Source organism: Carassius carassius, chromosome 17, assembly GCF_963082965.1.
Source record: "Carassius carassius chromosome 17, fCarCar2.1, whole genome shotgun sequence".
Lineage (NCBI taxonomy): Eukaryota > Metazoa > Chordata > Actinopteri > Cypriniformes > Cyprinidae > Carassius > Carassius carassius.
In genome coordinates, this window is record NC_081771.1 from 15,925,775 (window position 1) to 15,942,186 (window position 16,412).

Sequence of the window (16,412 nt, forward strand, 5' to 3'; positions counted from 1 at the left end):
TTACTCTTCTCCTCTCAGTGTATAGAAACCCTTCGTTCCACTGAGAGGCCAAGTCAGGCTTACCCAAATGATGTTTTCTTTACTTACAGTATTGACTCTCCTCTGACAGTGCTAGAATTCTTAGTCAGTCAGACATGTACCACAGCTGAGAGAATAATACAGTATGTGATGTGGTGAGACAGTTTAGTTCCTTTTACTTTCTTAAGTGTTGCATGATATATAAAAGACTGTGCTCATGGGTAGATCAGCAGGGAGGGGTCTGAAATCTGATTTCGCTTTAAGAAGCCAGGCAGATTGTATTTGCATGTGTGTGCACTGTGCAACTTTACAGAAAATTACATTTCTACAATATTTAGTAGTAGCTTATAAGTGGTGACTGCCAGTTTGTGTGCATATTGTGGGAAGTCGTGGCCTAATGGTTAGAGAGTCGGACTCCCAATCGAAAGGTTGTGAGTTCGAGTCCCGGGCCAGCAGGAATTGAGGGTGGGGGGAGTGCATGTACAGTTCTCTCTCCACCTTCAATACCACGACTTAGGTGCCCTTGAGCAAGACATCGAACCCCCAACTGCTCCCCGGGCGCCGCAGCATAAATGGCTGCCCACTGCTCCGGGTGTGTGCTCACAGTGTGTGTGTGTGTTCACTGCTCTGTGTGTATGCACTTCGGATGGGTTAAATGCAGAGCACAAATTCTGAGTATGGGTCACCATACTTGGCTGAATGTCACGTCACTTTATGACAGGATTTTTCAGAAAAATTAATACAAGACGTAGTCAGCCAGACGATAAACATTATTAACAGCAATTATTATATGATGCAATCACACTTGTAGCAATATTTGTTAGTTCTGTTTGTTGATTCAGGGTTAGCATCATCTGGGGTCCTCTGAGGGGTCAGCATCATCTCTTCTCAGGTGTTCTGGATCCAGACTGGAGCTTGTGTATATCCTAGTTACATCCCGTGGCAAAACTATTAGAGACATAATTAGCGTAGCTGCTGTTCCAACATAGTAAAATTTATTAATTTAACCCAAGCTAAAGAATAAGAATGCACATTTGATCAGATGCAACTGCAGTCACAATTTAAGAGATGCATTATTTGAATGCTTGGCGAAAGAGATGTGTTTTTAATCTAGATTTAAACAGAGAGAGTGTGTCTGAACCCCAAACATTATCAGGAAATCTATTCCAGAGTTTGGGAGCCAAATGTGAAAAATCTCTACCTCCTTTAGTGGACTTTGCTATCCTAGGAACTACCAAAAGTCCAGCGTTTTGTGACCTTAGGGAGCGTGATGGATTGTAACATGGTATAAGGCTAGTTAGGTACGCAGGAGCTAACCATTTAGGGCCTTATAGGTAAGTAATGATAATTTGTAACTGATACGGAACTTAATAGGTAGCCAGTGCAGAGACTGTAAAATTGGGGTAATATGATCATATTTTTTGACCTGGTAAGGACTCTAGCTGCTGCATTTTGGACTACCTGTAGCTTGTTTATTGAAGATGCATGACAACCACCTAGAAGTGCGTTACAATAGTCGAGTCTAGAGGTAATGAATGCATGAACTAGCTTTTCTGCATCAGAAACAGGTAACATGTTTTTCTTAGCTTGGCAATTTAGAAGTTTCCTCTGGTCTCGTTGAGATATATAGCTGAGTATCATCTTCATAACAGTGGAAACTAATTCCATATTTTCTAATAGTATTACCAAGGGGCAACATGTATATTGAAAATAGAAGGGGACCTAAGACGGATCCTTGTGGCACTCCATATTTTACTGGTGATAAATGAGATGACTCCCCATTTAAATAAACTAAACGGTAGCAATCAGACAGGTAGGATCTAAACCATCTTAGAGCCTGCCCTTGAATACCTGTATAGTTTTGTAATCGATCTATGAGTATGTCATGATCTATGGTGTCGAACGCAGCACTAAGATCAAGTAAAACTAGCAATGAGATGCAGCCTTGATCTGACGCAAGAAACAGGTCATTTGTAACTTTAACAAGTACAGTTTCTGTGCTATGGTGGGGCCTGAAACCTGACTGAAATTCTTCATACAGATCTTTTTTTTTTTTTTTTTTGCAGGAAGGAGCTCAATTGAGCAGACACAACTTTTTCTAAAATTTTAGACATAAATGAACGATTTGAAATAGGCCTATAATTTGCCAGTTCACTAGGATCTAGTTTTGGTTTCTTAATAAGAGGCTTAATGACCGCCAGCTTACATTGTGACCTAAAGGGGGGACGTGACCTAAAGATAAAAATGAGTTAATAATATTGAGAAGCGGTTCTTCGGCTACAGGTAACAACTCTTTCAGTAATTTAGTGGGTACAGGATTTAATAAACATGTTGTTGGTTTAGATACAGTGATAAGTTTATTTAGAAATGTTAAGTAGAACATTGGATTAAATGTGGAACTTTTAAATAGAAAGACAAAAAAAATAAAAAAAATAAGACTGCCATAAGGGTGAGTGTAAAAGACGCTCGGGAAAGTTTCGAAAATTTTTGAATGCTTGTGAGAAGTTTTCAGCGTGTATACATTATGAGCACATGTATAGCCTACAGACAGCTGTATCGACATTGCGCTAATACCTGATTGAACCCTCTTCTGCCTTTTTATGCATGGATGAACAAATACAGACCAAATTACATCAACTTGTGCCTTGGCGAATATCCTAGTAAACATAGTTGGTTAGGCCTGTCTTAAATGTAAACAGTTGAGAAAGAAAACACATATGTATCAGTATATTGGATCTGTGCTTTCCTTGTTAAAGTTAAAAGTAGACTAACAGAAAACTTCTGTCAAAGAAACAATCTAACTGATTTTGACTGAAAAACTTTTACAAGGATTAATCTATAGGCTATATAATCTATACAGTGAAGACTATGCAGTGTTATTTTAAATTTGATCATTACATTTAATAATAATTCCTTACATTTATATAGCGCTTTTCTGGGAACTCAAAGCGCTTTACATAGCAGGGGATAATCTCCTCAACATTTCTGTACATGAACATTTATTTTAGATCTACCTGAAAAACCTAAAGAATCACTGTTTATTTAATTTGTTTCTTTGTTATATTACATTTAATTTCGGCTATTGCTTGTAATTTGGTTATCTGTAGAAAATGGTTTTAGCACTATTTAAAAAAACAAAAAGTGTATTTTATTTTTGTGAATGTCCCAATTTAGGGACAGGATGTGAAAATTTAAGATAAATGTTCATGTTATATGTTTTGGTTGCATTTGTGAGTTAATAAAAATGTAGATGGTTGTTTAAAATAGGTATGTAATATAATAATATAGATATATCGATCGAAATTTCCTGTATTGAGTCGTATCGAAATCGTATTACGAATTTTTTGAAGTATCATCAATAATCGTATCACTGGGTATGAGAATCGTTATTGTATCGTATCGTGACGAACCATCCGATTTACACTCCTACTTATGAATTAAAAAAAACACACACTCAATTAAATATAATTAAAAAATAAAATAAAACGCATGGTGTATATTATTATATATTGTAATTTTATGCATTTATGTAGTTGTTATACCAGTGTATATTAATTGTATTTATTTCAGACACACCTGCTAATCCTTTAGACTGCTCCTTCATTTGTAACTGCACTTTGTTCTGGTGTTCCTGTTTATGCCCCGCCTCTTTCTGTGTCACTCTTCTGACTGTAACGCTATCTAAGAAAGGGTGTTTCCAACTTGCTGACTTTGAGTCATTTCTAGGCATTTTGCTGGGGAATACTATAAAATTTTGGTGGTTTGTGAAACCACACAAGCAATGCATAGCTGTGTGGTCATCATTTGTCAGAAATGGCAATTGCAAGAGGAAACGTGATCTATCTTGAAGAGGATTCAGAGAAGTGCTGCATGCAAATGAGAAACCTGCTTTGTTGTGCAGAGGTAGACTTCCCCTGGGTTTATCATTACAGCTCACTTATGCTGTGAAGCTCGGTGTGGTGAACTCGGACGTCACAGACGTTTTGCAGGAAAATGATTTTTTTTTTCTCTGTAGGGTGAATTCCAAGGCATGAACTAGCATTACTACAGCTGTAAAAGGGAAAGCAGAAGCTTATACTACCGCTGTCTACTTTACAGCTGCCTCAGTGTCTTCTACACGAGCACTTTGACCCCATGTGACACCTACACAACAGTGTGACTTTTGGAATTTGCAAAGCTGCTGATGGTGTTTGAAGACGGAAGACTCTTGTGATTTACCTTCTGTGGGTTTGTTTATGGAATTAGCAAGGACCTCAGCTAAGGTGACATCTTTCTTCAGGTAAGAGTAAAGGACACCAAAGAAATCCTAGATGGATGAGAGTTCTTGGCTTTCTAATGTTACAGTGTTCTGGCCTGCCGTTCCCAGTTGTCTTAAGGTTTTCAGTACTGTCAATAGTCAAAAGTTTCTGCTTTGTGCCTTTTTGATATTTTCATTTCATTGTGATTCAGTTTGTGTGAGTCAGTTTTTGTACTATTGTCATTCTGGCGGAAAGAACACAATGAACTCAAACATTCCCTTAGTCCAAACCTTCTCGAGGTCGTATTTGAAAATATAGAATGACAAATGGCATCAGTTTCCAATCTATGGTGTACACGCCTAACTAATGACCTAGTAAATCATTTTGCTTGTGTAGCTGTAAGGAAATGTGTGTTTTATAGAACACTTTACACAGTTTAAACCACATATAGAATGGCATCACAAATAGTTTTCTTTCCTCACCGAAATTCTTCAATATATCCTCTTTTTTTTGTTCTGTGGAAGAAAGAAATGTTTTAATTTTGGGTGAAACTTATTAGTTTTAAAAACAGTACTTTTTTTTGGGTGTCACAGACAATGAAAAGTATAAAAAGGAAGGTGAAAAATTGCACAGTACAATCCAAACCAAGTATGAAAACCAGTGTGTTTGTATGCGGTGTTAAACTTTGCCATATTCAAATATTGGACTGTACAAAGCTGTTACTGACCTGTATTTTTCCATACATGAGAATGTCTGCGTGAGATATTTAGACTCTCAATCTGTCATGTCATCTCAGAATCCTTGCTAACATAGTTGAAACAGTTCTTTTTTGTTTCTTAAAGCATCTTATTGAAGAAATGGTCTCAGTTGGTTTCACAGTTTATTACATTGTTCAATTTCATTGTTCAGTATCTACAAGTTGTGACCCTGGATCACAAAACATGGTCTTTAGTCTTAAGTCTCTGAGGTGTATTTGTAGCAATAGCCAAAAATACATTGTATGGTCAAAATTATAGATTTTTCTTTTATGGCAAAAATCATAGGGAAATTAAGTAAAGATCATGCTCCATGAAGATATTTTGTAAATTTCCTACTGTAAACATATTAAAACTTGATTATTGATTAGTAATATGCATTCCTAAGAATTTCAGTTAGACAACTTTAAAGACTGTTTTCTCAATATTTAGAATTTGTTTTTTGTTTGTTTATTTTTTTAACCCAGGTTTTAGGTCAGGCCAACCAAACCACACATCAATGGAAAGCTTATTTGTTCAGCTTTCTAAAAATGTACCCTTATGACGGGTTTTGTGGTCCAGGGTCACAATTTATAATACCATTTATGTAGCTTAAGAATGCGCTTTCATTATTGCATTAGGTGTTAGAAAATACATATTAAAAAAATCTAGAAGAACATGATGAATATTTCAAATATTTGTACATTTTTAGAGGCTGAACCCTGAAACTATCATATTGTTCGACAAATCATATATTAAATAAAAATAGAAAGCACTTTTTATAACAAGAAATGTATAATATCCTATCTTTAGTTTACTAAAATCAAGACTTGAAGATGTTTTTGAATAAATTTTTTACAATTAAACATTTCTTTCATTTTTCCCAAAGGTGGCGACAGACAAGGTAGCAGGCAAGCTGAGTTCGACTCTTTCATGGGTGAAGAACTCAGTGTCGCACACGGTGAGTCAGATGGCTAGTCAGGTGGCAACCCCCTCGTCGCTGCACACCACTGTGGCTTCATCCACGGCCTCGCTGTCCTCGCCCTCCTCAGCCTCCCCGACCCAGCTCAGCCCGGATGATGTGGAGCTGTTGGCTAAACTAGAGGAGCAGAACAGGTACGAGTCCTTCACCCAATGTCATCTGGAGGATTTGTTTCAATTCATTTTTAGTGTTGGCCACAGCACAACACTTGAACAATTATCCCATTCCAAGGATTTTGGAAGCACGATTTGGTCACTTGCAATGCATATTAGGTGTTACAACATCTATGTTGCAGATGAGTGGCGTATGCAAATAAATATCTTTTTTTTGTTAAATTATTACTCATGTCCTTACTTTTACTGCTTAAAGGACGAATCTTTGATTTAAGGTAATTTTAGATGAATGGAACAACTTACATTATTGCATTATGGGTTTAAGCATTCTTTAATGCTTAAAAGCAGGTAGTTATAAACGTCTACAGCCTTTTTTTTTTAATTTTTAAATTTTTTTTTTTTAAGGAAATGCTTTAGATTTTTTTGTGCACTTGTTTTGGTTTGGCTTTTAGACTGGCAGACTTTCGTTTTAAAGTTTGTCCATCCTTGTGATAAGGAGCTCTAGTCTAGTCCAGCTTCACTTCTGGTGTGGTCCAAATTTAGCCTGCTCTCTTGTACAAACAGTGATATGTCAAGAGCACTGACGTGATGTTAACACAGTGAATGAGCCTTTGCTGGGGTGGCTATTTTTCACTTTTCCAAATATAGAACCTGCAGGAGATGTGGGTCTGTGGAACTGTCTGTCTGCCAGTTTCAGTTTTCCTGTAATCCACAACCTTCTCTCTTGTTGACATGATAGCAAGTGTGAGAGTTGCTCGCATATAGTTGAAGGAAATGTTATGAACATGGTGTCCTGACTCTATTCCTCCTTTCACACTACTGTTCAAAAGTGTGGGGTTGGTAAATTTTGGTAAACTTTCTTCTTTCAGAATAATCCAATTGAAATGATATTAAAAATTGTCCTTGCTCTTCCAAGCCTTTCAATGGTGTAAGCAGGTGTTTGTTGTCAACTGTTCAGAAGATGTGAAATAAAGTGCACATACCATGTCCCTCACACTGCTCCGGGGGGGTGGGGGGGGTGGGATGAATAAAGGCCCCTTGTAGCGAATCCATGTGTTTTTGTAAAATAAATATCCAGAATTCAGACGTAGTCTGGGGTCGTCACGTGTTTGCTGCAAGCCCCTGGCTGCTCCTGTCGAATCCGCCGGCCGTTTCTAACTCTAGCCGATCACAAATGCAGACATGGTTTTATTTTTACGTGGCACGATAAGCAATGTGTAAAAAGACAGTATAAGTACAGTATATGGAAAATGTTTTTTGAACCTTGAACTGCATAAACTCATTTCATTACACCAAATACACAAAATAATGTTCTTTTTAGCAACATCATATGACCACTTTAAACTTTTCATCTTTATTTGGTTAGTAGATACACTGTGGACATGATTATAGCACTTTGTCACCTTTAGTGTTTATTATCAGAATTCTTTAAATAGAATTATCAAGTTAACATTTATTTGAAATAACACTTTTGACCAACTTAATGTATCCTTGCTGAATTAAAGTATTCATTTATTGACTACAAACTTTTTAGAAAAAAGTAACAAAAAAATGCTAATACTATTAACAGCAGTAATAGTATACATGAGCCAATATGTTAGCACATTTATTGCAAACTCATTCATATGATAAAAATCATTCATACATTCATGACAGAGCATATGAGCGGAGTGGAGCGGTGAGAATCTCCACTCATCGCTCACGGAACTGTTCACCCCTCCGCTCCCCCGCTCAAAGTTACATCAGGCCGCTCCGCTCATTATCGCTCAGCGCTCAACGCAGTTTGCTTCGCGCTCCACTCAAATCGCCCCCCGCTCGCTCCAAAAAAGGAAAAAAATCTACATGTAGGCTATATCACTTTAAGCTTAGACCACAGCCTTACCTCCTAAAGAACTAATGAGCAACAACAACATTTTTCAAATAGAAATGTTTTATTTCAAATTACAAATTAGGCTAGTCACAAAAAGTCCTGTAAAATTAAACGAATAAATCGGCCTAATAATATAAATAAAAATGATATAAACAAAAATATACAAAGTTTTAAAAGTAAATTAACTATTAGGCCAGAATTTTAAATACTGAACTTCTGCGCAACGCGCACGATTACAATTTAAATGGGCTTATAGGCCTATCCATTCATTGTACACAAACTTCTGTAAAATTAAAATAATAAATGGGCCTAATAATATAAATAAAATGTAGGCTATATAAACAAAAATATACAAAATCCACAAACGTTTTAAAAGTAAATTAGGCTGACTATTAGGCCAACATTCTTGTAGCCTAACTGATTTTTTGCGCAGCGCGCAGGATTAATTTAAATTTAAATTGGAATATCAATTGTAAAAAAAAAAAAAAGTCCTGTAAAATTAAACGAATAAATGGGCCTAATAATATAAATTAAAATGATATAAACAAAAATATACATAAAAGTTTTAAAAAGAAAATTAACTATTAGGCCAGAATTTTAAATACTGAACTTCTGCGCAACGCGCACGATTACAATTTAAATGGGCTTATAGGCCTATCCATTGTACACAAACTTCTGTAAAATTAAAAGAAAAGAATAAATGGGCCTAATAATATAAATAAAATGTAGCCTATATAAACAAAAATATACAAAATCCACAAACGTTTTAAAAGTAAATTAGGCTCACTATTAGGCCAACATTCTCGTAGCTGATTTTTTGCGCAGCGCGCAGGATTAATTTAAATTTAAATTGGAATGCCAATTGTAAAAAAATAAAATGCTGTAAAATTAAACGAATTAATGGGTCTAATTATATAAATAAAAATATACAGGCTATAGCCCTACATCAAATTTTTTAAAATTAATTATTAGGCCAAAATCTTAAAAATAAAAAATTAATTGCTACAGTTCTTTTGAGTTCACCTTCAAGAACACAAGTTTGGACAATGTCTGAGGCTTCAGACTCATGCGGTGGTTTCTTGAGAGCAGGCCAGCAGCAGAGAAAACCCTCTCTGCGCTCGCCGACCCGCTTGGGATGCTGAACACAATGCGAGCCACTTTAGCCAGGCGGGGAAAAGACGTTGAGCTTTCTTTCCAAAATCGAATGACATCTGCGTCCGGGTTCTGTCTCGGGGATGAGAGGTAATTTTCAACTTCACCTTTGGCGTCTCCGGTAATGCGTTGCTTCTCGCTGAAGTATGACCCGAACAGGCGAGCTCTTTTTGGTTCAGGCTCGGGATTCAGGTCAGCGGCGGGTGGTGTGTCGGTCTCGGATGTCCCGGGACCGTTAATTTCCTCCGCTTCTTTTATGAGGAGGTCACGGATCTCCCCGAGTTTGTTGCATACAGACTCATCTCGGATTATCCATTCTGTCTAGAAACGGGGATCTAACACTGATGCTAAAATGAGATGTTTATCAGTATAGTATATTCCATAGCGAGTTGACACGTTGTTTGCCAGTGTTTCTGCAAAAGCAGCGATGCCCATTGGAAGTGCAGCGTGAGTGTCATCGGTGAGCAGGGATTTGATTTCTGTGACAGCAGGGAGGATCATCCCCAGGTTCCCCAGCTCCTTCTGCATTTTTTCTGTGAGGTCTGCCAGAGGTGTCAGCACACTGATAAGGTGCGTCAGCTGGCGTACTTGATTCAGGGTGATGTTAGCAACATTAGACTTGAGTTTGTTTTGCCACAACAGGTCTTTTTGGAAGAACCGGATGACCGACTGAATCATCCGAAGCTGGCTGCTCCATCGAGTGGCGCAGGCATTTGTGGGGCGGACCCCTAATTGGTCTGTTTCCTCTGTGTTCAGGGTGCTCTTGCGTACACTTTTCACAAGCTTGCCGACTTTCACTAACAGCCTATTAATGTTGTCGTGCTCGTTAATGGGGCATCTCAGATGTAAATTTGACACAATAAAGTACTGATTTATCATAGTTTCTACATTGGTTGTTATCACTTCCACACTGACTTGCAAGGGCGGCGGTGGTTCCTCATCCTCCTCTTCATGTTCAGCGCTGCTGCTGGCATCCGCGGTCACTTCACCCTCCGCCTCCTCTTCAGTGCCAGGGAGGAGGTTAAACGCCTTAATCATGTTGCTGGCACTGTCAGTGACGACACGAATCACACGTCGTTGCACGTTCCAATATTTCAGTACACTTTCATACTTTTGGTAAATGCGATCTGCGGTGTGGTGCCCTTGTATGTGCTCACAGCTCAACAAAACCCATCAATGAAACTGGCCACGATGCCAAGGAAGCTCCACTGACAGAACGAGCCCATCACCATTTTGCAGTAAGTCTCGCAGTTTGGCTTCCATCTCTTCCAGAGCATGTGGCATGAGTGTGTCGCGTACGGTATTGTAGCATGGGGGTGTGTAGCCCGGTTGAGCTGCGCTGGCGAAGAGTTGCATCCCTTCGCGTTCTCCTTTACTCAGCGGTTCATAGTCCATGTAAATCATTTTAAAAAATGCTACATCTAGCTCTCTTTTTCTCTCCCTTGTTATGGTTGGGCCTTTGCGTGCAGTGAAGAAACTTTTGAATTCCTCAACCGTTTTCTCTTGTTGCTGCTGTTCCTCCTCTCGCTCTATCAAATACAAGTTCACGGACGACACAAATTAAATAAAACGAACCATTAGGCCTACTGTGACAACAAAACAAATTTGTTTAAATATTACACTATATTTAATTTACACTTTGTTACCAGTTCAATTGGCTAACCGTTTGCTTTCTTCCCTGCGTGTTCACGTAGCACACTTTCATGCTTTCGGGAGATGTGCCTTTTCAGATTCCAAAAGGAATCTTTACTTACTGAAACGATGTCTCCACATTCGTTTTCTTGTACCCCATTATCACTGTTAGTTAGTTTTTTAATAGTACACCTGTATGATTTCTCATTTTCTTTCTTGAAGTACTTTTTGAACTCCATCATGAGCATTAATGTGAGCCGAGGTTTGAATGAAAATAGTCTGTTGATGACAGTGAAAGACAGATGGATTCTGGGTCAGGCTTGACTGAGCATGCTTCAGACTCGTGGTGTGAGCGGAGCGAAATTGGAGCGGGAAACCAGCGCTCCGTCCTTTTAAAAATGCCGCTCTGCGCTCTGCGCTCTGTGCAAGACTCGCCCGCTCGCGCTCCACTCCGCTCACATGCTCTGATTCATGATTTGTTACATTTTTTAAATTTGTTCTGCATTAGAAATTGTTTATTGTTGTACATTTGGGCTTTTTCCATCTTATTATTTTCAGGTTTACTGTGTTAACCCAGTATGATCTGATCTGTGACATTTGCTAAATAGCAGAGTGGGAGTGGTGCTTAGGCCAGCTGACCTCTGGTACCAGAGATGACGAATAATGCCCTATAACCTGCTGTCTCCCACAGTACTCATGCCATTAGTGTAATGCTCGAGTCAACACAAGCCTCAGCATTAATTTTGACATGATAGCAAAGCAGAGTAAATCATTTGACAGTCAAAGGCATTTAAACCTTGCTTGATTTGGAAGACCTTTTTAATTAAGCTAAATTTAGTTATACTACCACATTAGAAGCCAGGAAGGAGATGTAATAAAATAATAAAATAAGGCCTTTTCCTTCCTGGATTCACACAAAAAGAATTGGTGACAGTAACAGCAGCCTTCCCTGACTCTTTTAAAGGGTTAATAGGCATGTTGACCTTTTTTTATTGAATAGGTTGGAAATCCAATGCTTGCTTTCATCTTGCTGTTTCTGGTATCACAGGCTAGTTTCAGTATTAGAACAGAATCGGAGTGATCCGCTTGGGCGAGTGTAACACCCACACAGTTCTCTCTGCAGCATGGAAAGTAGGGCAGCAGCTCAGCTCAGAGGATCTGTGGAGTGTTTGGAGCTCTGATTCTTCACATGTGGCCATATGGGCTTGTCTTGCCACTTCAGAAATGGGGTCTCAAGTACCACTGATGAATCTGTATGTGAGGGGTGTGCCAGTACAATCAGATATTAATAATATATTTTCTCACAATAATACATTCATTTATTGATTTGTTAATTCATGATTCCTATGGTTCAGTTAATAAAGAAGCAGCCAATCCAAACCGATGTTCCCAATAAAGTCAGAGCAACGTATAAGACGCTGTTCTCAAAAGAACTAAATTGTGGACAGCATGAGAGATTGATATTCCAGTTTCACTTGTGTCTTGCTGACACACCGAAACACTTTTTTTTCATATATGGCAGATTTTCAAAGACAGTTCAGTTAAGTTTTTTGATTGCAGCATGTATAATAATGTGTGTGAGGTTGCTGATACCCCTTACACTAGCATTAAAAAGTTTATGATTTGGTAAAAAAAAAAAAATACAGTAAAATCAGTAAATCATGTAGTATTACAATGTAAAATTTGTATTTTCTGTTTTAAAATGTAATTTCTTCCTCCAGCTGGATGTACACTCGGTCGTAAGACTAGGCTGGATGTAAAATGCACTTTAAGTCATGCTTAGAATTTATACCCGTTGCACCATCTCTGCGTAGTGCTACGTCTGAGACTAAATCTTACGCCTAGTCAGAGGTAGGTGTAAAGTGAAAAGTCATGATTTACTCAGACATTATTCGTTTTCAGGATTCACGTCTGTTAGGTTATTCTTACTGCAGACGTGAACTGTAATTCTTACGGACTTGTCTTTTCGGGCAGGATAAGCAATATTAATCGCTAAGCTCAAAGTGGCCTACCACTCTATTGATAGTAATTGAATAAAAAATATATTTCTGTAAATCATGTAGCTTAATAATTATGCAGTAAAATTTTATAAATGAACTCGGATTATTAAAAGAAACTGAACCATTTGACATCTTGGACAGTGTAAATGCTTGGAAATATGTCATTTCTTTAATTCCATTCATTATTTGTAGCATGCCTGCCATCCAATAATTGCAATATGTTTTGTGCTTTTGTTACTTTTAATCAGAAATAAATGGTCCGCTTTCAAATTTTGCTTTTAAATATTTTCACAAAATACAAACAAAAACAAACTAACTATAAACGTGTTTTCAGCCACAGAAAGACGCCAGTAAAACACAAAATGTCACGTAAAGTCACCCTTTTAAGACATTCATTGTACATACCTTGATAGTCAGCTATAAAAAAATAACTCTAGAGAGAAGCATTGTATTACATTTATTATATTTTACTTAACTTTAATTAAATCCGTCATGGGAATGTGAGAGACTTCAGATTTAAAAACGTGGACTTGTTAGGAAATGTTTACTCAATGAAATCATGGCGCGGTGGCTTCACTTGTTATGATGTCTTAAGCAATTCAGTTCTATATTAGTAGTTGTAGTCATTGTGGTGTGATCGTCGTCTCAGATAGATCTATAACTGCGGGAGAATGTGACGCGTGGACGCACCGTGTCTACGCCGGACGTAGTTGCGCCTGATCGTGGTGCAACAGATGTAAATATTTATCGTAAAGTTGGACGTTGCAAAGCCCAGCGTAGGACTTACACCCAGCTTTTTTACGTCTAGCTGGTGCAACCGGCCCCTGATGGGTAAAGTTGAATTTTTCGCAGCCATTAATCTAGTCTTTAGTCTCCCATGATCCTCCAGAAACCCTTCTAATATGCATTTCAAGTGCTTAAAATTAATTTTCTTTAATTATTATTTATTAGTGCTGTCAAATGATTAATCGCATCCAGAATAAAAGTTTTGTTTGTATAATATATGTGTGTTCTGTGTATATTTATGTATATATGAATACAAAAGCATTACAATATAGATTTTGAAAATATTTACTCGTATTTACATGTCTATATTTATATTCATATAGTTTATATTATAAATAAATATTTTATATATAGACAACCTATTTTTCTGAAATGTATATATGCATGTGCGTGTATTTATACATATATAATAAATATACACAGCCCATGTACATATGTTAACAAAACTTTTATTTTGGATGCGATTTAATCACGATTAATCATTTGACAGCACATTATTCATGTTAAAAACAGTTGTTCACTTTAATATGTTTGTGGAAACCATTATATATATATATATATATATATATATATATATATATATATATATATATATATATATATATATATATATATATATAATTTTTTTTTTTTTTTTTTTTTTTTCAGCGTTCTTGGAATAGTAAAGGTCAAAAGAATAGTATTTATTTAAAAAAAAAATAATAATAATGTAGCTAAATTGTTTTGGTGGTGTATGTGCTCAAGACACTCCATACCATGGTTCAAAATATATCAAGAAACAAATAAGAGTTACAAGGGACTTTGGTCAGTAAAATAAAACAAAAATAAAAACAAGGAATCAAATCACAATGTGATGTGATTGTAACCGGTTACATTTCACAGAGAAACTGTGATCCTGTGAATGACATAGAAGTGAATTTGCAAGACTATGAATAACTCTGTTGTTTTAATGCAAAATACAGCTTCATTGCTGGTAAGAAATACAATCCAGTAATTCACCCCCAACATAATTTGAACATCACAGGGATTTTGCTTTGCTGTTTCACAGGTTGAGGGCCTTTGCACTTTAGATAAGCATTGTTTGTGTGTGTGTTTATTCGGGCTCAGAGAGAGAGAAGGAGAGAAAGAGTGGGGTGAGATTGAGACTGCAAGAGAGTGTGAGAGAGAATCAGGTTGGTTCAGTTCTCACAGACACACATTTGGGATTACTTGAAGAAATCCAGGGAAAGACGTGGATTACAGAATGAGCTTCCCGTGGTGAGCAGCTTCACAGTAATATCTTTGATCAGTTCTCAATCGCTCAACGCAGCAGAGCTGTGATTCTCAGCCGGTTACCCATTTTTATTAATGCTGTTACCGCCACTGTCTCTTTTTTCCTGTTTGTGTTGCTTTTTTAATTCATTCGTCGAACAAGTACTTGGCTTTCAATTTGCTTTTAGAAAATTAAATTAGTTTTTGGAGGAATGAGCAGTGTTTGTTTCTTGTACAAGAATCCACTTTGCACTTTAACCAGCAGTGAATCATTAACACAGAAGCAATGCTTGCAATGCAAATTGTCTTAATGCTTACTAAATTTATCAAACAGCCTCCTTTATTTAATTGTTTTATTTGTATTTAATATAGTTTATGAACATATGTACAATGGCTTGTGAGTGGATGTAATTACAAAATGTTTGTGAGATTTCCCAAACTCTCTGTCCTTTGAGTAAATACCATCAAGATAAAGGTTGGCATCTGAACTGCAGTGTGGTTGTAGGATCAGGATTGCGTACTGCTAGATTAGATTATACAGAATAAAGATTTTGATAAATTTCCACTTAGAAGCAAAGATTTTACTATTTCTGGTTTTTGCACCCTAACCAGGCCGTCTCATTTGTGCCCACATACCAAAGAGCCAAGCTCTGTCTGCTCCGAAGAAAGTTGCTCATTGTACATTTCATAGTTCACCCAAAATGGAAAATTCAAAGATCAATTACTCAGATCATTCATTCATGTTGTTCCAAACCTGTTCTTGCTTCTGCGGAACATAAAAGATATTTAGAAAATTGTCAAAGTTCAAACGAAAACTGTTGGTTACCAACATGCATACACGTTTGGAACAGAGTTAAAATGAGTAAATGACAAACTACTCTTTTACTGTAAAATCAAGGTCTTTAAAGTTTCCTTTCAGTTGCAAATAATTTGTTGTCCCTTTAATGTTGTTTGTCTTACTTTGATATAATTATTGTTCGTACTGGTTAGAAGAACCGGTTGCTTCATTATATTAGTGGCGACTAAGAGCCACAACCAATTGAATTACATTCTCATGTATCCCATTGCAATCCGTGACTGGAATTTAAAGTAACCTTAAAGTTGTTTAGAATGCAGTTTATAGTGTGCTTCTAACAAAAATTGGATTGAAAAGATACAGTTTTGAGGATTTAAGTCCAGTAGTCTGAAAAAAACAGAGACTGAAAGTGTGTCCCAGCAGGACCTTTCTTTTTCCTTTTCTGCCCACTTACCACCAGTAACTCATTCAGCATCACAACCCCTCAGCTGTGAACTCCATGACTCTCTCTCTCGCTGCCTTTCACCCCGATCAACCGTGGCCCCCCTCGCATAACCCAAAAGCGGCTGTAACTGGATCCAGCCTCAGAGCCTTGGTCATGACGTCACCTAGCACTGCCTTTAGAGAACTGGGGCCCCTCTCTTTTTCCGAGATCAGGTTTCCATGGCTTTGTGTCTGTGCTGTCAGGACTTCAATGTTGAGGTTACTCACGAGCATTGTCTGCTTGTTTTCCAGCTGATCCAGGGTCAGGTTCACAATGATGGCGCCTCCACACTGTCGCTCACAGTCAGAAAGGGAAATGTGTTTTTTTTTTTTTTTTACTGTATGTATTAAGCATTT

At 37.4% G+C, this 16,412-nt stretch overlaps 1 protein-coding gene across 6 annotated transcripts in view; it reads left to right on the plus strand.

Annotated features, from left to right (window-relative positions):
- LOC132161214 (ecotropic viral integration site 5 protein homolog) overlaps positions 1-16,412 on the plus strand; it is a 55,568-nt gene that overhangs the window by 15,736 nt on the left and 23,420 nt on the right. For 4 of the 6 annotated variants that reach the window (XM_059571103.1, XM_059571104.1, XM_059571108.1 and 1 more), the window contains exon 2: positions 5,880-6,106. In XM_059571103.1, the coding sequence (XP_059427086.1) occupies positions 5,880-6,106 (227 nt within the window). Of the gene's footprint in view, positions 1-3,974; positions 4,298-5,879; positions 6,107-14,630; positions 14,783-16,412 lie in introns of those variants that run through there. The other 2 variants (XM_059571107.1, XM_059571109.1) reach the window with 2 other exon arrangements.